General features: G+C 38.3%; 1 protein-coding gene across 3 annotated transcripts in view; it reads left to right on the top strand.

The window, feature by feature from the left end:
- LOC120541444 (aggrecan core protein-like) overlaps positions 1 to 23,178 on the top strand; it is a 177,842-nt gene that overhangs the window by 67,199 nt on the left and 87,465 nt on the right. For all 3 annotated transcript variants that reach the window (XM_039773072.1, XM_039773071.1, XM_039773070.1), the window contains exons 7-11: positions 1,765 to 2,256; positions 8,053 to 8,227; positions 12,554 to 12,681; positions 13,250 to 13,543; positions 13,683 to 13,859. In XM_039773072.1, coding sequence (XP_039629006.1) covers positions 1,765 to 2,256; positions 8,053 to 8,227; positions 12,554 to 12,681; positions 13,250 to 13,543; positions 13,683 to 13,859 — 1,266 coding nt within the window. The remainder of the gene's footprint in view (positions 1 to 1,764; positions 2,257 to 8,052; positions 8,228 to 12,553; positions 12,682 to 13,249; positions 13,544 to 13,682; positions 13,860 to 23,178) is intronic.

Below are 23,178 nucleotides of genomic sequence, written 5' to 3'. Positions count from 1 at the left end.
TTATCAGGGGGTCCGGTACCCCATACTTTCGGAGTACCCCCCACAGGATTCCCCGAGGGACACTTTCGAACCCCTTTTCCAATTCCACAAAACACATGTAAACTGGTTGGGCAAACTCCCATGCACCATCTAGAACACTGCTAAGGGTGAAGACCTGGTCCACTGTTCCGCAACCAGGACGAAAACCACACTGTTCCTCCTGAATCCGAGGTTCGACTATCTGAAAGACCCTCCTGTCTAGAACACCCGAATAGACTTTTCCAGGGAGGCTGAGGTGTGTGATATATGTTGAGTTTAACAAAATGTGCCTTTTCGTATTATTAGGATTTAGGAACTTATATCTAAACCCTTTCACTCGTCCCCTGATAGCTTTGCTCACAGTGATTTAGAATTGTTTTAAATATCTCTTTAATGCAGTGCATGCATCTTCATCTACCGTGTCGATTCTTACTGAAAGATGTGTAGCATAGCCACTGATGGAAAGTTTTATCAAAAGATAAGCTTCATTTGGGCAAAATGTTCACATATGGGAGACAGCTGTGTTTTCCTCTATATAGTCTAGATAAAATGTTATTTTTAAAATGATTTACAGATGTTTCCTTGAAGATGCTATCAACATCCTTCAGTAATGGAAGTGTTTTGATACAAATGTTTGTAGTAGCTGAGAAAGGTAAACCTTTCTTGTCCATAATATGTTTTCAGACAAGTATTATGAATGGAAATTATCTTTTAAAAGAGAAGTTTCTTTATGGATTCAAGAGACAATTCATAATAAAATAATCAGTTTAGTTTGGGTCTTGTTTATTATTTCTTTATTTATTCAGCTATGTTATATGGTCAAGCGATGGTGGCACTGACCAAAAAACTGGATATAGAGCTGGAGGTGGCAGAGATTTGCTTTGGGTGTGACAAGGATGGACACGATTAGGAAGTGTACTTCAGAGGGTCGGCTCAGGTTGGACGGTTGGGAGACAAAGTCAGAGAGGCGAGATTGTGTTGGTTTGGACATTTGCAGAGGAGAGATGCTCGGTATATTGGGAGAAGGATGCTAAGGATAGAGCTGCCAGGGAAGAGGAAAAGAGGAAGGCCTAAGAGAAGGTTTATGGATGTGGTGAGAGAGGACATGTAGGTGATGGGTGTGACAGAACAAGATGCAGAGGACAGAAAGATATGGAAAGAGATGATCTGCTGTGGTGGCCCCTATCTGGTGAAGCCGAAAGAAGAAAAAGATTTATTTATTTAAATTTCTGCAATATGATTGGCTGGAATTGTGTACTTGTGCTTGCAATGGTATTTATCTCAACTTGAACACTGACCAGAAAGTCTTCACCTGCCCAAGCCAGAAGAGGGGAGTTTTCATTCCTATTATTGATTTAAGATCTCTTCTATTACAGAGGATGCACTGTCTAACAACCAGCACTTCCTTCTTTTCTGTCACTATACTTTTGACATCTTTTTCTTTATGGGTTTGGAAAATGCTTTTTTTTTGTTGTAGTTCAGCATACCAATTTAAGGTCCTTACATTTTTTGGTGATGGCACTATATGTTTTTTCTTTTCTGTTTTAGCCTCAAAATGTAGTCTGTCTTTTTAATGCATGGGATTAGTTTGTAAACAGTTACAGAGATGATAGATGTACTGTTCTTCAAAACTTTCATATTCTCAATGTTTTGAAGCTGTTTCTCACATGCACAGTTCTTTGTGCACAGCTTTTCCTGATTTCCTTTAATGTATCTTTTAATGTATGTTTTTTTTATGTTTTCCAGACCTGAAGGCCTCAACTGAGGAGTACCCGGCTACTGAAGAGATGACAACTGAGATAGGCAGTGCAGTGTTAACAGTGGAGACCATCACAGAAGTTCCGGAACTGTTCTTTACTAAAACAACCACAGAAAGTGAGGCTATTGGTGAGCACATCACAGCGGAGCCTGTTAATCTCACAGGCATAATAACAGAGGAGTATTTCACTGCCACCACTGAGCCCTTTGAACTCCCTTCCATCACAATAGAAACTGAAACTAACATCACAGCATTGACCCCTGTCCTTATCGAGGAGGGGATAACTACTGAAGTGACTGCATATGAGGTGACTGGAACACCTACTGTCCTAATTCAAGAAGAAGTTGTTTTAGATGCCACTCGCCCACCTGATGCTGCTTCTGTTCTTGTGACTGAACTTGCAGAGAATATCACCAGCATCATTGATGAAGAAACTACAACTGAGATCGATCTTGAAGTTCCTTACCTCCGTCCTACAGGTGAGAGAAAATACAAGAATTAAAATAGAGTGTAATTTAATATTTTAAAGTGTTTTACTTTAGAATACATTAGGTCACTATTTGTTCTTCCTAAAACAGTTTACAATTTAGAACTACGCTAAGTGTAGCATTTAATGCTTGTTAGATTGAAATAGGTTTTGCTGACATGAACCTGTATTAGTCTATTTCTCTATATTTATGTCACATATAAATATCTAAACTATGGCATGTTGGTTAGTGCTGCCCTCTCACCAATTGAGCATCCTGGGTTTGAATTCTACACCCAATCACTGCTTTTGTGAAGCTTTGTTCTTCACATCCCAAATGCATGCATGTTAGGTTAGTTGGCTTTAATAAATTGGCCCAGTTATGAATGTGAATGTATACATGAGTGGACCCTGAAATAGACTGGTGTCCACTTCAGGGTCGGTTCCTTCCCTGTAACCAACGTTCTTGGGATAAGGTGTAGCCTCTCGCCTTTCTGAATCAAGTTCAGTGGGTTGGAGATCTGGAGTTCAGTGGGTTGATCATTCTCAAACTTGAATGTGCTGTCATACTCCCTCATGTTAAACACTTATAATAAACTTCAAAAGGAAAAAGGTGTCATGCAAAGTCAATGGATAAGATATGTTTATTGGGCAGGAAAATTGGAAATAAAATTTAATCAGAAATTAAGTACACTGTGAAACTTTCCTGTGCACACGTGGTAGTTAATTATATCAACAATCTATGCTGTAATAATAATTTATATTATACAGTACTAGTTGTCCCCTGCGGCTCTGCCCACATAGTAGTGAAACAGTCAGTCATCATCCAACCCGCTATATCCTAACACAGGGTCACATGGGACTGCTGGAGCCAATCCCAGCCAACACAGGGCGCAAGGCAGGAACAAATCCCTGGGCAGGGCACCAGCCCACTGCAGGTAGTGAAACAGGACAAACTTTAAAAATCAATAAAAAAAAATGTAATTCTGGCCAAGTGGAAGGTAGGTACACTCCAACGTCAAACATTGGCACTGTATCTGATCGTTCTCAGCTCTGATGGGAGAGCATCCCCTACATGGGGAGCATGTGGCCGTGGTAGCTCTGGCAGTCAGCAGCTACCATCTAAAACACATGTAGCTCTGATCTCTCTCTCTCAAAAGCGTCAAACATTACTCATTAACAATCTGTGGATGATAAAGTGTGTTGCACAAACAGGTATCACAAGCTAAGCAGAGGCAAGGTACGCTCTAAGAGAGGTAGAGTGACTTGAATGGAGCTCTGGCGTGTGAGTGAGGAGTGCCCACAACCCTCCCCTTGGCCCGCAGCTGCTCTTTCGGATTCACGCAAATAAATTGGCCCAGATGCAAACTATGATACTTAGTGCGATGAGAGAAGTCGCAAAATCAACCTTAATGTGCAAGCAAATTATAGAAAAAAACCTAATCTTAATCCGTTAAGTAGTTCTCTCGTGAAAAGTGGACAGATATACAAACAGACACACAGATTTTTTATATATACTGTATATATATCTCTCTCTTTATTTATAATACGCTACCGTGGCTGTTCATTTGTCTGTCTAGGATTTTAAATCACCTGTAGCTCGCAAACCGTTTGAACTATTGATCTGAAATTTGGTCCACATATACTACGTGATGTCTACCATCCACTTTTGGGGTGATGATTGACCTCCAACATTATTCCTCTATTTATTTTTATTTTGCTTTATTGTAGAACCAACTCTCGGCAGCTGCCAGCAGGGCGGCTGTGTGGCGCATGCGTATAGGCGCCATTCTCATCCCTACTTACCTTCGCCGTCACTTCCCCTACCTCTTCAAATCTTAATTCACTCATGAGGTAGATTGAAGACTTAAGTGCTGGCTTAAGTGTAAAATTAAGGGAAACGTATTAAGTAATTGCAACATGACTTAATCAGTTTTAACACAAAAAGATGCTGACGAAAGAAGAGAAGAAGCGGGTCGCTAGGGTGGAGAAAAGAAGAGCTGCAATGATTTCAAAAGAAGGCAATGATTTCAAGCTGCTCAGGAAGCAGCAAGCGCATCAACCTCTGAGCAAACAAATGCAAAACGTACAGAGCGAGTATGAAAATAATGAATGGTCAAGTCAAGTGTATTCAATGCATATTATTGTGCAGGGCACTGTTACTGGTATATATAAATGTATACATAATATACAGTTGTTTGACTTTAGTGCAGTGAGTTGCTGTAACTCACTGCTGCTGCGATCCCTTTGATGCTATACTGAAAAACAAGGTTTATAAAATGATAAGCACTGATTTATTTTAGGGTCTACTATACATTATTTTCTAAAACATTCTAATACATTATACATTGGATTGTTTTTCTTTAGAAAACAATAGAACAGAAAATATAAACCTTTAAATAGTCCTGGAAATGCAGAGATTACTTTATTTGCCAGAAGAAGAATTTAGCATTTACAGATGCTCAAGAAATAGAAAAGTCTTATAACAAGTAACATCATCACCATTGCATGGATAGAGGTTTTCATTCCAACCCATTTTATAATTAGATTAAATTAAATTAGATAATTACCAGATAATGAAACTTGGAGTTTATCTAAGTAGCTTATTAGTGCTTTCTTTCTTTCAGCACAAATCTTTATCATATTATAGATTTTTAATTTTCTGAGAATATCATCCATATGTTTTATGGTCAGGAACAGATTTATACCTCTTGCTCCATCCCATTTATTTCAAAATATTGTATTAACTCAGATACTTCACGATGCATAAACGCAGGTTTAAATGGAGGCCTGTTAGCTAGAGAGTTGGTGGTTTCTTTGTTGTTTGTTCAGCATTATTAACTGATGGCTGGTTAAGTAAACAGGCAACAGTTAAAACCTTAATGCAGCTGTTTAAAACTAAAATAGGTGATTAAGGGTTCTGAATCATAACAAAACAAATTAATAAAATTACCCCACCTCCCAAAAAAAATGTTGCTTTAGTAGTAGATAAGAGAATACAATAGAATTCTTTATTATCATTATGCATACACATAACACATTTTTTTGTTGGTAGGACTCGGCTTCAAGGCAGAATACTTAAATACACAAACACTATAAACAATAAAATAAACATAATAAGTATAAAAGACAGCAGCAATAAAACATCATCAAGTCCTGACTTTTCCTGAGGTAGTACGCCTGCAGAGACCAGTGATTTGTGTGCGTGGGTCTGCAGGGGAGGAATATGAGTGTGTGTGTGTTTGATTATGAGGGAAAGTGCATGTACATGTCTACAGGTGGGCAGGTTAGGGGTAGATGTATGTGTGTGTATCAGCAGGGGCAGATGGACTTCACGGCTCTGGAGAAAAAGCTGTCTTTTAGTCTGCTGGTGCATGTTTTTATGTTTCTGTACCACCGTCCCAAAGGCAGTGATACAAACAGTTCATTTCCCAGATGGGTGAGATCTGCAGCTATACATTTGGCCCTCTTCTGCACCCTTCCAGCATATACAGAGTCCAGGTCTAGGAGAGGACTTCCCATGATCCCTTGTGCTGTTCTCACCACCCGTGCCAAGTCCCTCCTGTCCTGTGCTGTGCAGCTGCCGTACCACACTGTCATACTGTGACAGAGAATGCTTTCTATAGCGGATCTGTAGAAGTTTGTGAGCAGCTGAGAGGAGAATCCAGCAAGTCTTATCTTCCTGAAGAAGAAGAGTCTTTGTTGGGCCTTCTTTACCAGGTGAGATGTGTTCCAGGACCAGGTCAGATCCAATGTGATGTGGGTACCCAAGAACTTGATATTGTCCACACACATTACAGCCTCCTCATGTATGAATATCGGAGCATGGTCTGTTCTTCTGGACCTCCTATATTCCACAATGAGCTCTTTGGTCTTACTGGTGTTCAAGATGATGTTGTTGGCTGAGCACCATAGTGCTAGGTGTTGTATCTCGTCTCTGTAGTGAGTCTCATCATTGTCTGATATGGGACCCACCACGGTCGTATCATTCGCAAACTTCACAACCATATTTGTGACATGGATGGCAGAGCAATCATGCATAAATAACATGAAGAGTGCTGGGCTGAGCACACAATGTTTCTCATTCCTGGAGACTAAATTATTTATTTATTCCCAAGACCTGTTAAACAAAGGAGTGGTGTATTTTAAACAGAAATGTAAGAAATTGAATTATAGTACTGTATATCTGGTTTTCCTTTAATCAGGCTGTACCTAACACAGAATTGTACTACAGAACATCACAGTACACCACAAACAGAATCTCATCTGCATTTCTCATACTAGGCAATGATTTCAAGTTGTCTTCAGTTACTTCTTCTACTAGAGCACACCCTTTGGCCTTGCTACGGTCCCTTATGTAAAGGAGCCATGTCACCAGACATTAGTAACAAAGGAAAGAAAACTGTGACAAATCAAGACAAGTCAATATGATCAGCATGGCAGCCTCGGAGCTTGGGTCAGAGGTTTTAGGCCTCAAAGCAAGAACTATATGGCCTCTTTCTGGTCCTCTCTTATGCAAGTCACCTTACAGCTTGGCCCAGGTGCACTTGGCCTTTCTTACAGTTCTTTGTGACACCACCACCACCACTCTACTGTTGAATCACACATAACTGACACACAAACCCATCCACCTGGCCATTCCTAGACGTGGACTTCCCTTTTTTTTAACCTTTTATTATAGAGAATAAAAATGAGCCTCTACAACAAGCCACTTGGGTTCATTCTTGCCCAAGGCACCAATGGGACTTTATTACATTTGGAGTTTGAGTATTATGGTCTATAGTAATTGTCCTTTTATGTACTGTAGGTGCACTTTGTTGTGATTAAACACAATAGTTTGATTATGCATGCTTGTGTAAGATCTTCATTTGTGAACTTAAATGTTTAATGCTTATCCTAGGTAATCTTGTAGAAAAGGAAAGAGCAAAAATCCCTGGCATGGAAGAAGAATGTTTGTTGTTGTATTTTATTTAAAAATAATAAATATACCATATTCCTCTAACATTTTATGTAACTGTACCTTTTCACGATGTACGTGGATTATTAAAAAGTAACATTTTTATGTGAAAAAGCCATAGTAACAACAAATTGAAGAAGAGACTTTCAGCCATGCTAGACTAGAAATTTAATAAATAATCTGCCTAAAAAAATTCTTGATGGGAATAAGAACAAATTAACCAGCACTAGTTACATTTCATGTAACTTTGAATTGAAATTGATGGGTTCAGAAAAAGGAATGAATGGGTGGATAAACAATGTTGAACATTGCTCAATGCTGTTTTTTCATCTTTATAATTAAAGATTGTTAATGGTGTAGAAGATTACATATTTAAGTAGTGTGATTTAACTGTATTTTTTCTGCTTGAGTCCATATTAATAATGTCTCTAAAATGCTAAACACTAAGTCTTACTACGTTCTTAATGGGAATGTGTTACTAATTAATACTTTATTACTACTGACCAGATGCATTTTTTGTCATTGTCCATCACTAAATGAGATTTTAGGCAAAGACAAAGAGTGTGTGTGCACTTTTAATCAAACAATTTACAATTGACTAAACGTATTACTTGTGTACAGCATTTTCTGGATTTCCAGAATATTTGCTTAATATATGGTACATTTACCACTTGCGACAGATTGTATTGAATATAAGTGTTGCATGATTTTCTAAGGTGCATGATTGGATTTATCAGATTCAGGAAATAGATGCATGGATGCATAAATACGTTTTTCTTTTTACAGCATATAGTAATCTTATATTTTCTCTATTTTAAAAATGTTGCTAGTGTGTTTCTGTCTTCATTTTAGGTATAGTCTTCCATTATCGTGCCATTACGAGTCGATATACTCTCACATTCATTGAGGCTCAGCAAGCTTGCCTAGACATTGGCGCTATCATCGCAAGCCCAGAGCAGCTCCAGGTTGCCTATGAAAATGGCTACAACCAATGTGATGCTGGATGGCTTTCAGACCAGTCTGTGAGGTAAAATGCTCATCTGTGTGTGGAAATGTATTTTAGATTTCTACTACCAAAAAAATAAATTAAGCAGAAGATTTTATTGTGACATTATTATTTTACATAGACAATTTTTACCTTAAAAAAACTCCCCTCTTTTTAGGTTTTTAGGGTTTCTAGATATACTTATTTCTGTTTTGCATTTACTCTACATATTTTGTTTCTTATAGTTTAAGACCAGGTTTATACTTAATGCGATGCAACGTGTGTGCCTGCACCTGCGGACGCTACTGATATGCAAGTGGTGTACTGTTTATATTTGCTCACGTACTTTATGTAAATCTGGAGGATTCCACTGGTTAGCAGTGTGAGAAATCATCATGGTGAGAAAATAACCTTCAGCTTCGATGTGCTGTGAATTGCCAGAAGCATCCATTAAATTCAGGACAACTTGCCTCAGTATCTCTGAAAAGGATGGATTACATTCATTAATCAAGGGATGAGCCCATTCCAGCAGGCACTGGGCACAAGGCAGAAACAATCCCTGGACGGGGCATCAGCTCATCGCAAGGTGAATATAAGCACACACATACACTAACGTCATTTTAGCATCACCAAATTCCCAAACCTGTATGTCCTTGAAAGGAAACTGAAGCACACTGTGGAAACCCAACAGGAAAACATGCAAACTCCAGGCAGGGAACACCAGAGACGTAACTCCCTGTGAGACAGCAACGCTACCGCTCTGCATCCATGCCGCCCCCACATGTGTAATTATTAACAGTGTTCATAATTTAAATGAAGTTAACGATTTATCCGTGAAATGTAATATGCATACTTTAATATAAATACGATAGGAAATATGCAACACTTGAAAACAAAAGCACCAGAACTCGTGCATGCATCGCATTAATTTCTGAGGACGTGCTCAGAGGCCGTGTCAAAAGAACACTGGGAACACATGGCAGCCATGTTGCGTGCGAGTACGCATTCTGAGCATGAAGTATAAACCGACCCTAACAGCCCTTTGGAGATTGCAAAAAGGCACCAGAATGCCCTTTCTCGTTTCATCTTGCCACTCTGCCATAAAGCAAAGATCAGTGGAGTGTTGCAGTGGTGGTTGTCCTTCTGGAAGTTTCTCCCATCTCCACACAGTTTTTCTGGAGCTCATCCAGAGTTTCCATTGGATTGTTGGTCACCTCTTTCTTTGTTGTTCTTCTTCCATGATTGCTCAGTTTGGCAAGGTGGCCAGTTCTAGGAAGAGTTGTGGTTGTTCTAAACTTCTTCCATTTAAGAATTAAAAGGGCAAGCGTACTCTTGGAACCTTCAGTGCTTAAGGTGTTTTTGGTAGCCATCCTCATATTTATGACTCAACACAATACTGCCTTTAAGCTTTGCTGGAAATTTCTTTGATCTCATTGCTTGGTTTTTGCTTTGATACACATGTGGGACCTTCAATAGACATGTGTTTGCCTTTCCAAATCATGTCCGATAAGTTGAACTTACTGCAGGTGGATTCCAAAATTAAGACCTAGAAACATCTCAGTGGCAATCAATAGAATGTGATGCACTTGTGCCAGATTTCAAATGTCATAGTAAATGGTCTGAACACTTGTGTCAATATGATATTTCAGTTTTTTATTTTTAATACATTTGCAACAATTTCTAAAATACTGTTTTCACTTTAGGGTGGCGCAGTGGTAGCGCTGCTGCCTTGCAGTAAGGAGACCCGGGTTTGCTTCCTGGGTCCTCCCTGTATGAAGTTTGCATGTTCTCCCCGTGTCTGCATGGGTTTCCTCTCACAGTCCAAACACATGCAGGTTAGGTGGATTGGCGATTCTAAATTGGCCCGGGTGGGTGTGTGTCCTGCGGTGGGTTGGTGCCCTGCCCGGGATTGGTTCCTGCCTTGTGCCCTGGGATTGGCTCCAGTGACCCTGTGTTTGGATTCAGCAGGTTAGAAAATGGATGGATGCTTTCACTTTATCATTCTGGTGTATTGAGTGTTACTTGATGTGGGGAAAGTGAATTTATTTTAAGATCGGACTGCATTATAGATAAATGTGAAAAAATTGAAAGGGTCTCAGTATTTTCTGAATCCACTATATGTAAGAGTTGATGGTCCACTTGCCTGGTGCAAAATATCAGTTTCATCACACGTACTTGAACACTATATTCCCTCTCTAGTGTCTCAAAATCACTTAAATCATATCTGACCATTGCCACTGGGCATCTTTTCAGCTGTGTCCAGTTGATAAACTTGATGTTAGAATATAGTCTCTTACATTTCTAGATTTCCTGAATGTAACATGTTAGGGGCTAGACATAATATTAATCTGATGGAAGCCAATTTATTTCTGTAGGTAATTAAGACATTTGTAAGCCCTTTAAAATGTTAACCAAAACAGTACCATTAAACACCTTTCCAAAAAAATAACATACTGTACAGTGGTTTGAAAAACTATTTGCCCCCTTCCTGATTTCTTATTCTTTTGCATGTTTGTCACGCAAAATGTTTCTGATCATCAAACACATTTAACCATTAGTCAAATATAACACAAGTAAACACAAAATGCAGTTTTTAAATGACGGTTTTTATTATTTAGGGAGAAAAAAAAATCCAAACCTACCTGGCCCTGTGTGAAAAAGTAATTGCCCCCTGAACCTAATAACTGGTTGGGCCATCCTTAGCAGCAATAACTGCAATCAAGCGTTTGCGATAACTTGCAATGAGTCTTTTACAGCGCTCTGGAGGAATTTTGGCCCACTCATCTTTGCAGAATTGTTGTAATTCAGCTTTATTTGAGGGTTTTCTAGCATGAACCGCCTTTTTAAGGTCATGCCATAGCATCTCAATTGGATTCAGGTCAGGACTTTGACTAGGCCACTCCAAAGTCTTTATTTTGTTTTTCTTCAGCCATTCAGAGGTGGATTTGCTGGTGTGTTTTGGGTCATTGTCCTGTTGCAGCACCCAAGATCGCTTCAGCTTGAGTTGCTGAACAGATGGCCGGACATTCTCCTTCAGGATTTTTTGGTAGACAGTAGAATTCATGGTTCCATCTATCACAGCAAGCCTTCCAGGTCCTGAAGCAGCAAAACAACCCCAGACCATCACACTACCACCACCATATTTTACTGTTGGTATGATGTTCTTTTTCTGAAATGCTGTGTTCCTTTTACGCCAGATGTAACGGGACATTTGCCTTCCAAAAGTTCAACTTTTGTCTCATCAGTCCACAAGGTATTTTCCCAAAAGTCTTGGCAATCATTGAAATGTTTCTTAGCAAAATTGAGACGAGCCCTAATGTTCTTTTTGCTTAACAGTGGTTTGCGTCTTGGAAATCTGCCATGCAGGCCGTTTTTGCCCAGTCTCTTTCTTATGGTGGAGTCGTGAACACTGACAAGTGAGGCCTGCAGTTCTTTAGATGTTGTCCTGGGGTCTTTTGTGACCTCTCGGATGAGTCGTCTCTGCGCTCTTGGGGTAATTTTGGTTGGCCGGCCACTCCTGGGAAGGTTCACCACCGTTCCATGTTTTTGCCGTTTGTGGATAATGGCTCTCACTGTTGTTCGCTGGAGTCCCAAAGCTTTAGAAATGGCTTTATAACCTTTACCAGACTGATAGATCTCAATTACTTCTGTTCTCATTTGTTCCTGAATTTCTTTGGATCTTGGCATGATGTCTAGCTTTTGAGGTGCTTTTGGTCTACTTCTCTGTGTCAGGCAGCTCCTATTTAAGTGATTTCTTGATTGAAACAGGTGTGGCAGTAATCAGGCCTGGGGGTGGCTACGGAAATTGAACTCAGGTTATTTTTTAACAAGGGGGCAATTACTTTTTCACACAGCACCATGTAGGTTTGGATTTTTTTTCTCCCTAAATAATAAAAACCATCATTTAAAAACTGCATTTTGTGTTTACTTGTGTTATATTTGACTAATGGTTAAATGTGTTTGATGATCAGAAACATTTTGTGTGACAAACATGCAAAAGAATAAGAAATCAGGAAGGGGGCAAATAGTTTTTCACACCACTGTATATAGCATTATTATCTATGTCCAGTTCTCACTTCTACTGGGATAAAACTTCTTTTGTCGTAAACTCCAGGGTCTATATTCTATTTTAATCAAACTTTTTACATTTTAATTCCCTTGACATGTCTTTTTTCAAGTGTTATTTTGACTTTAGTGTCAGTTTTTGCATTTATATTCACTCAGACCTTAATTTATTTACTGTTGTGTTTCTCATTGCTGTATAAAGTTCTTTGTGATAATACCACGAATGGATTCATGGATGAATGGCTTCTCGTTGCTGTGTAACGTTCTTTCTATATGAAATATCCATTCCTTGAATATTTTAAGGTACCCAATTGTTAACCCACGAGACAACTGCTATGGTGATAAAAATGGACTTCCGGGTGTCAGAAATTATGGTGTACGTCCAGCAATGGAACAGTATGATGTCTACTGTTATATAGACAAGCTTAAAGGTAACAATTTTTTAATTTAAAAAAATCTGTCATAAATATTTTTGAGATTAAAATCACAATGATGGTAATGTAACTTGTTTTACCCCTAGTCTAAACTTTATTTTTTTGATCAACAATAGCACTTTTAATTTCCAGGCTGAATGAATAACTTTTCATTAGTATATGGGTGGCAAGGCAACACAGAATTTAATGTTCTATAGATCCAGCATCCTGGACTCTAATCCCAGTGGTTCTTCATGTGCAGTTTATATGTTGTTCCTCTTTATGCATAAGATTTGACCTGGACATTCTGGCCCCAGTCCAGTCCCAAAGATGAACAGGATAAATGAATTATTAACTTACATCGATGTATGAGTGTGGGTATGTGCAAGAGCGGGCTCTGTATGGACTGGTAGTCATGTCTGGCGCTAATTCCTGCATTGTGCGCGGAGCTGATGGGATAGGCTGGATCAAATGAATTTTAGAATATTTGTTATTAATAAGTTACATGTAATCACATGCACATGTTTGTAAACGGCACTGATAACAAAATAGTCTCATTACAATTTATTCTGTTTTTGTTTTTTAGGAGAGGTTTTCTATGCAACTACTGCTGGAAAGTTCACATTTGAAGAGGCAAAGTTATATTGTCAAAAGAATAATGCATCCCTTGCAAAAACTGGAGAGATGTATGCTGCTTGGAAACAGGGTCTTGACAAGTGTCACCCGGGTTGGCTGGCTGATGGCAGTGTCCGGTACCCAATTAACAGAGCAAGACCCCTTTGTGGAGGGGGAAAGACTGGAGTTAGGTCCATATACCAGTTCTCTAACCAAACTGGCTACCCCAGTCCCCACTCTAAATATGATGCCTATTGCTTCAGAGGTGCGTACCTCATATTAAAGGGTTCTTCACATTTACTTATTTTTGTACGTATATTTGAGATGTACATTATCTTGTGCCTTATATTAATTAAGGTACTTTGACGCTAGAAAAGGCTAATACAGCGCTTTTTTTTTATTAGCTGTTTTAAAAGAAGAAGTGACTTTTGCACCAGAACAAGTGGAGGCTGTAACCCATTTACCTCTTGAGGCAGAGCCACCGCTAACCCCTACTGTGCTGGAAGAGGAGCCTGTAACAAGTACCTACCCATATGAGGAAGCAATGCAGACAGCTACAGACGCAGGGACATTGCAACCAGGTAATCCAGGTGTTCAGCTGAATCCCATATATTGTTCTTTGCTATTGTAATGCATTTCCTTTCTCAACTAGTTGTGTTTAATAAATCATAATTTACGTCATATAACAGTTTTAATGTACAGTATGTGGTACACAATAGATTTATACACAGTAAAAAACTATTTCATTAAATGATACCTTAGCTGTTATCTGCAGTACGGTATATTGACTTTTAACCTAGCATAACATTCTTAAATTTCTTAATTCAATTCAGGGTCTTGGTGAGTATACTCACTTTTACTATTTAAACGTCATAGCAATGCCATTTTTAGTGTTTCCTCACTGTAAAAATTTTTTAGTGACTTCAACTAAAAAAAATAAGTCAGCATTTTGCGTACACAATTTTGAGTAAAGTGAACTTCAGTACAAAACGTTACATCAACTCAAAATATCACTTTTTACAATAAGTATAATAAACCTAAAGTGTGTTACTTAAACTAAATATTATAAATCTCCTGTACTTAATAACTTAAATTAACCAACCCAGTTGCGTTAGCTCAACACTCAATGCTTTAAATTCTGTATAATTACACATTTAAGTTATTTGTGTTGCGGAGTGCTTAACTTGCTATCATCAGGAAACATTGAATAAATATTTATGAGAGTTCCAGAGATTCAACAGAACAGAATCCATAGTTAAGCACTGGAATACTAAAGCTGCTTAAATCAATGCTGAACTAAATGAATTACTATTATATCATGTTGTTATGTCTGCTTTGTGGTGGTTTACTTTTTAAATTACATTTTAAAATGTAAGTTTAGAGCAAAACACTCTGGTTTGGAAAGATTTATTAGTTGGATGTATGAACTCCAGTTGTAGCCTTTGTATTCTTCCATTCCAGCAGATCTTAGATGTATATGGCCTTTAGTGAGTGTTACTTTATGGTCATTATACTTGATTCATTAAATTTACATGAACTACTAATCTTGAGGAACCTCTGAGTTTCCTCTGTGACAGCTGATGAAAAAATTGCTGAAAAATGTGTAGATCATTTTAAATAATACAGGGTAAGAATTTTATTAGACAAAATATACGGTATAAATAAACCTAAGGACAAAACAGATTTGCAGTTTAAATTAAAGCACATTTAAATTCTTGGAACATTAGAAAATAAGAGTTTATCAATAGCCTTCAATAACAGGTGTGATTTTTTTCAAGCACCAGTGTTTTTAGAATCTTGACCTATGAGGTAGATGGTCCACAAAGTGGCTACTATAATGTCACTTCTGGGTCAACAGGCTTTCTGTTGTGTTTTATTTCAAATCTACTGCTAGCAATTGTAGCATAAAATTGATTTTAAAATACAGGGGAGTCATTAGGCAGGTTTCTAAAGCACAATAAACCTGTTAAAATGAAATGCATTCCTGAATTGCAGGAATGGATGTATATTAACAAATGAAATGAAGTTGACCAGACAAAACAGAAAGTCTGCAATGAAATAAAAGTCAATATAAATTTAAGAATGCATTTTTTTTGCATTTTCCATACCTTCTCAACTTTTTCTAATTTGAGGCTGTGCATATATATATATAGAACACATTTTGAAATCCTTCTATATAAAAGCGGTCGGGTGTCCTTCCGTCCCGTGAGTGCTACGCAGAACGCGGAGTTTTACACGCGCCCCGTCCATTTTGCAATGCACGATGGGATTTGTAGTTTCGTTTTTCCAGGTAAAAGATGATTTTCTACTCCAGTCTGTGCGATATCTTCTTCTTCTTTCTTACTATATAAAAGCGGTCGGGAGTGTCCGCTTATCACAGACTTACTACTTGCAGCTTGCGGTACGAAGCGACATGATGTGAGCAGAGTTCTGGTGCTCCCATCGTTCCCTTGCTTTTGTGCGCGATGCGCTAGAAAAATAGACACAATTATGTCTCTGGAAATAACTAATGTTGATGGAGTACAAATGCCTCACCGCGCAGTAAATATCAGTGGGCTTCAAAAGGGCGACCTCAATATAGAAAAAAAGTTTAAATTTCATTACAAAAATAACAGAAACTACGAGTATTAAAGTAATACCGCTCAAATGCAATATAACCAAATTAATGAGTTTGTATAAAATATCAAATTGATCTACATATTGAATTGCCTTAAGAAGTGGTCAACTTAAAAGGCGGGTCAGCCTAGTATTTGATATTTCTTGCCTTACTTGACTTTCTTCAGTATCCTTGTGTGTCTCAACCTGCCTTGCCTGGCATTTCTTTTGATAAAACTGCCGTAATGCAAACAATTGCTTTGTAAACGTGGATCTATTATTGAAACACTTTTTAAAGAGGCTACTGCCTAAAATCTAAACTTTAAAAAAAATCTAAAAAATTTTTAAATCAAATTTTGAAGATTATTTTTAGTTCTGTTTTTATTCTTGCATTCCTAAATGAGCAAATCTCCTAAAGGTGGTTTGATGGTGTTTCATATATAATTTCACTAATCTAACCCTGGAGGACCACCGTGAGAGCTGGTCAGAAATAATACTGTGGATGTACTTTGCTTTAACTTGATTCATCAGGGTAAAATGCTTTGATAGCGTTTCAAAATGTTCATGCTCAAACTAAAAACATAATTTGTTAAGTGTAAGTGCCTCATCAAGTTCTTACTTTAAATTATGATTTTAAGCAGTTTGCCTTTATTGATGTAGCCTCTCCAATACTCAGCACTCCTCTTTTTGAAGAATATAAGCGGTGATGATTTTATTCTGCAGCATGCATAAAACATGAAGTTTCTATTCGTTTTTTCTTAAATAAATTTGATGTACCACAAGTCTATGAGCCAATGCTTTTAACACTTTTTAAAATCTCCCAAACTGTTAAATCCTTACAGACTGGAAAAGCTGCAGACCCAGATGACCATCCAGATTCTTTGTTATGCAATATTAACAGACTTTGTTATGTTCCCTGAAGCCACAGACATAAAACACTGGAAGCCATTAATGTCTGTCTTTCCAAAGAAAAATTAATATTCATTAGAACGTGAATCTGTTTAAATTCAAACTTCCCAGAGTTCTTCCACAGAGAAAAGAGCTTCCCCATCTTATTTCACAAGATCAAACCAGGTTTGTCATTGACAGACAATTACTGTCAAATCTTAAGTGTAGATTTAAAGTACTATATATGTCAGCCACATCAGAGTTCCCTGACTACTTTCTGTTTGTTGATTCAGAACAAGCATCAGAAATGAGCAGAGATACTCATTTACCACATTACGTACTGCAAATGTTGAGTTGGACCTAATATCTGACATGGGTTACATGCATCCAGCCCAGAGGCTTCAGTTTGTATATATAATATAAACTCTCTGTTAATCAACAGTTTTATTTACTGTTGCTTCTGAAAGTCTTGCCTGCTGCCCGACCGTGCCCTCGGTTGTGATCACTACAGCAGCACAATTCTTCTGTTGCTAACTCTTGTTACAGCCAAACTGGGAAACAGTTAAATGAAAACACCTTGATTAACATTGTTTTAATTGGTGGACCATTACATGACTGGCTTTTTTAGTGGCAAACGAATGCTGTAGTATTTTAGCTAGGTAGATTTCAAATAAAAGATAAAAGCAAATAATCACACCTAAAATTCAGCAGCTAAAACTTTGAAGAAAGAAAACAAAGCAAAAATGATCCTAACATTAGTCTGTTAACTTTCCTTTACTATACTAAGAATTAATTTATTTTAATTAAGCAAATATAAAGTTGGAAAAGATGATGTCATGAGACAACTGATGGACGTCTTTCCAACGACAACATTGCTGGCACATGAAAAGCAGATTGAAAAGTGGCGGGATCCGCAATGAAGTTAAGAATAAAATGGTTAGGTGATGACATCACAGTAAACAAATAAAAATAAAAAATATCAAGAAAATACTTCAGGAAGTTCCCAAAATACATTAGTGATGCATCTCAAATGATAAAGCCAAACTGTGAGGACTTTGAGTGAGATTGTGCCATGTAAATGTAGGCTGGAATGATTAGGCACGACAAAAGTCAAGGCAAGCAGGTCAAATTTGGCAAAACGCTTTAAGGAGTCTGTGGCAGTGTTAAGGTTTTGGTTAAAAAAATGTTACAGAAACTCAGCCTTGTGTATGCAGGAATAATCTTCTGCGAAGCAATGCCGCCACAGGGTGTTCAATGGGAAAGTGAGATGATTCTTGTTATGTGTAAGTGCGTTCAGCTCAGCTGTCATTTGGCAGGGCACCTATGCCCACAATGTGTAAAGCATGGGGAAAGAACAAGGCAGGAAAAAAAGGGAAAGGGCAGGAACTGATGGCAGAGCTCCTGAAGGATGGTCTTGGAGATAACTTCTCCATTGAGTAATTGAAACCATGACCATGAAAGTGGTGGTGGCCAGGAACTTGACAGACTGTAGATCATTAGAGCAAGCATCTGTGGCAAAAGGAGTGTTTCAGAATATTGGGTGCTGAGGGAGGCAAGCATGAAGACATTGGATAACCAAAGGAGGCAAGCGTCTGTGGCCAAGGATGACGATATCTCTGTCCTTCCCTTGAATTTTAAGGATCAAATTTGTATCTTTGTTTTTAACACTTGTTGTTGAATTATTTATTAATGAATTTTAAACTCCGATAGCACTAGTATTTATTGAATTATTTATTTGAAGAAAAATTTTTGGGACACTGCACTGTTTTTCACCATCTCTTTTAATTGTGTGTCCTCATTTGCTGTAGTGCATCTTTCTCCATAACTATCGATGTCTGGGTTCAAAGACTGATATGCCAGCAGCGGGCAACTCAGGCATTACATAAGGATTAAATATCTCTCTATTATAAAAAAAAAAATCTTGGGACGAGACAAGACTTTTTTCCTGCGACGAGACGTGATCTTTTGAAGAGAGACGGAGGGATAGAGAGACACTTTCATGTCCCACGAGACAGTCAAGTCATGTCATAATTACAACGTTTGGAAGCAAGTCCTGTGATACACATGCAGAGCAGTTTAGAGATAATGGAAGTAGGAAAATTCTAAAGTCTCAAAAAAATTAGAGTAAAGATTGCATTAGCGCAAACAAATGGAAAATATTACTCAGTGAAATAATGGAATAGCAAAAAGAGATCAAATAGTGTTTGAGGATGTCTGGGGGGAAGAGAGACAAGCGGGTGAGACAAAAGGACAGCTGCTGTACAGGCTTTTAAACGTTCGAAGTGCCACATGAAATGCAGATCACGCGGCACGGCAGCAGCAGCAATCCAGCAGCTAGATAGATAGATAGATAGATAGATCTGAAGAGCACTACATAATAGATAGATAGATAGATAGATAGGACTGAAGAGCACAATATAATAGATAGATAGATCTGAAGAGCACTACATAATAGATAGATAGATAGGTATATAGATAGATAGATAGATACTTTATTAATCCCAAGGGGAAATTCACATAATCCAGCAGCAGTATACTGATACAAAGAAACAATATTAAATTAAATAGTAATAAAAATGAAAAGAATTAAAATAAAATTAATGTTCGCATTTACTCCCCCGGGTGGAATTGAAGAGTCGCATAGTGTGGGGGAGGAACGATCTCCTAAGTCTGTCAGTGGAGCAGGATGGTGACAAAAGTCTGTCACTGAAGCTACTCCTCTGTCTGGAGATGACACTGTTAAGTGGATGCAGTGGATTCTTCATGATTGACAGGAGTTTGCTTAATGCCCGTCGCTCTGCCACAGATGTTAAACTGTCCAACTTTAATCCTACAATAGAGCCTGCCTTCTTAACAAGTTTGTCCAGCTGATAGATCAAAGAGGAAGTAAAAAATCTGTTATTTGTTTCCCATTGTATCACCATTTAAGAGGGGTTTCGGAGGAGCAACCGCGTCTCCTTGGGGTTCATTCAGTCCCCCTCTTCACATCGTCGCATAACGCTGGCGGGGGGTTTAGGCAAGCGAAGTGCAGATCATGCAACACAATAGCAGGGCAAGCCAGCAGCTGATCGAGCAAAGAGGAGGTAAAAAAAAAACTGTATTTGATTCCCATTGTATCACCGTTTAAGAGGGGTTTCGGAGGTGCGCCCGTGTCTCCTTGGGGTGCATTCAGCCCCCCTCTTCACAATGTTGCATAGCGCTGGCTGTGGTCAGGGGTTGGCAAGCGAAGCGAGCAAAGGACGAAGCTCCCTAGTGTTTCATCAATGTTTGAAATCTAGCAGGCAAGTCAAAAAATAGCTAGGGAGAATTTTCAGGCAAAAGTATCAGACAGCACTGAATAAATTATAGTGCAAAAGCAAAAAAAACGCCATAAAAACCAAAACAGTTAAACATACAAAAATCTTAGAACTTCGGAATAACAATGGGACTTTTGCAAGAGTAAATATGCACTATACTGCAGCAAAATAGAATCTTGTTAGGCAGCTTCTTTTATGCAAAAACAAAAATCAGAAAGTTTGAAAAAAACAAAACTTTGCTGCATGATGAGCACTACGCTGTATCTAAACAAATGAAGTAATGAATAGGGATTCCCTCCTGTACCCTCCTTCCTACCTGAGGGATAACTAGATGCCTGCCACTACTGCAAGGTCTGTTTCATGATGCATAGATAAAAAAGAAACAACTTCCTACAATCACTTTGTAACTACATTTTTGCATCTGCAACTGTGAAGCCTCAGTCTTCAATGCTTAAAGATCCTCACCCTCCACAGATCCTGACATTAGTATTGTAGTGACCTCCTGTGGCTGCCAACTGTCCAAGGGGGTATAAGTACCCACCTGGCATAATGCTGCCTCTTGTGTAACAGGTAAAGGATGGCTTGGGCACAGCTTTTAGAGAATTTGTCCTGCCCACAAGTCTTGGATTTGAAAGAGCCTCGGGAACAAAGAGACATGTGGATTGCCTCTAACCCATGTAGTGAAGTGAAGCCTGGCAGCATGTATGAGGTTACAATGGAATAAAGCAGTTGGGAGATCACTGAAGACCTAAGCTGCCGAAGACCTGAGTAATATGGCAGAAGCAGCACTGCACTGAAAAATCTAAACAGTCCTACCAGCAATCAGTATAAAAAGGCTATTTCCATTCCTCCGTGTCTCGCACCCCCCACAATGGGTCATTACAGTGTTAAAGAGCATCCTCCAGATTGTCAACATCTGCAATAGGAGTGTTAACACAGTGTTTGTGTGAGAGAATAAGCTTATGTTTTCTCTATTCATAATTATATTTTCTTTATGAACTTGAATTTTAAATGTTTTGGTTTTATTATATGAATATCTCTTTCAAGTCATTAAACTGTCTACAATCTGTGAAGTGTTGAAAGAAAGAAAATGTTGCATTGCTGCAAACATGTATTGTGAAGTTAAGGCATACCTATGGTTACATCTATACTGTGCATGTACATGCCTTTTTTTGTTATTGTCTTTCTTCCATAAACAGCACAGTACTGTATAATAACTAATTAAATAGCATTTACATTGTATTCAGTATTATAAGTAGTCTAGAGATGATTTAAAGTGTTCGGAGGATGCATATAAGTTATATGCAAATACTTATGGTTTTATTTCATATAAGACATCAGTCCTGGGGGCCACGGTGGCTTCAGATTTTTGCTTCAACCAGAGTCATAATCAGTGACAATGGATAACACAGATCTCAATTAATTAGTTGGTTTTTTTCTCTTCTTTTATTCTACATTAAGCACAGAGGCATGATATTTAAATTTATAAGACGTTTAGAAATATTTCTTCTTTTGCTATAGATTTAAACATTTAACTCACTTTTGTTGCTTTCATTATATTTTGCCGTTTCTCTGTGCAGTTTGCTCCCTTCATTGTATCTTCCATCCATCCATCCATTATCCAACCTGTTATATCCTAACTACAGGATCACGGGGGTCTGCTGGAGCCAATTCAAGCCAACACAGGGCGCAAGGCAGGAAACAAACCCCGTGCAGGGTGCCAGCCCACCACAGGGCGCACACACTAGGGACAATTTAGAATCACCAATGCACCTAACCTGCATGTCTTTGGACTATGGGAGAAAACCCACGCAGACACGGGAGAACATGCAAACTCCACACAGGGAGGACACGGGAAGTGAATCCGGGTCTCCTAACTGTGAGGCAGCAGCACTATCCACTGCGCCACCATGCCGCACCATTGTGTCTTAATAATGACAATTAAAAACTAGCAGAGCAGACGTCCAGGCAAACATCACCGAATCATGAAAAGCTGCCACTACAGTACTTTAGCGTTAGGACCACTAATTAGAAAACAATGGATTAATTAAACAATTAGAACACCTAGAAAAATAGAATGACCATCAGGATGAAAGTATTGTTAAAAAGAAAAAAAACACATTATTCCCACATAACTGCTTAGTACATTTAAATATATATATATATACTGTTTACCAAACCTACTTTTCTAATTTCTAAATTGTTCCCAAAACACAGAATCTGGGAAATAACAGTTCACTTAATTAGCCCAGGAATCCTATTAAAAACAGAAGCTGATTGGAACAAAAACCCGCAGCCACAGGGGGTCCCCAGGACCGACATTGAGAACCCCTGATATAAGGAACTTGAGCATCTGTGGATTTTGGTATCTTTGGAGTATCCTGAACATACAGAAAAATACATTTTCCTTTGCAGTCTATTAATAATGTAAAGAATGATAGCTGCCATAACAGTGATTGAGCTTTTCACTAATTTTGTTCAGATTTGCTCTCAAGGAGAAATAGTAGGTTTCGCTATGGAGATTAAAATTATAACCGCCTGTTCTAGTATCCACTTAAATTTATTAAGGTGGTGTGTACAGGTGCAGATGAGTCTGACGCTGCAGTATTCAGTTTGTGAGATTTTGTTGAAATCTGGAATATTATCAATTTTATCAATAAATGCTCTTAGGTACATGGCAGTGAAGAATTCTATTTTGCTAGGTTAGCAAGTGTTCTAAACCGTACATGTGGAGTGTTTCTGTTTCCATCTAATAATCTGGAATTGTAGTCAGAGTGCGAAAGAAATTATGTTTTTTTCAATCCTTTCAATGCTGTCTGGAGTTTGGAAGCTTTATTGCTCTTAATGTATGTTCAACCTTTTGGCAGTCTCATTTTAGAGTTCAAATACTGTCATTAAAACATGTTCTCTGGCCACTTTTGTTTTGTGGAAGGCTGTTGTATGCAAGACCTCTAACCTAACCCTAACCCTAACCCTTGTCAGTGTTCTGACAAGGATGGAGTATAGTAGAGTTTAAAAAATCTTTTAGCAAGGACCAGAGGCCTTGTGTGTAAAAATTGCTTACGCTTGGAAATGTACGTAAGTAATTTCTTACATAAAAGTTTCAATCATAACTAAATCC

This window comes from Polypterus senegalus, chromosome 12 (genome assembly GCF_016835505.1).
Source record: "Polypterus senegalus isolate Bchr_013 chromosome 12, ASM1683550v1, whole genome shotgun sequence".
In the NCBI taxonomy this organism is placed as follows: domain Eukaryota; kingdom Metazoa; phylum Chordata; class Cladistia; order Polypteriformes; family Polypteridae; genus Polypterus; species Polypterus senegalus.
Note: the sequence above shows the minus strand (reverse complement) of the source record. Positions and strands in the feature narration are given on the sequence as shown.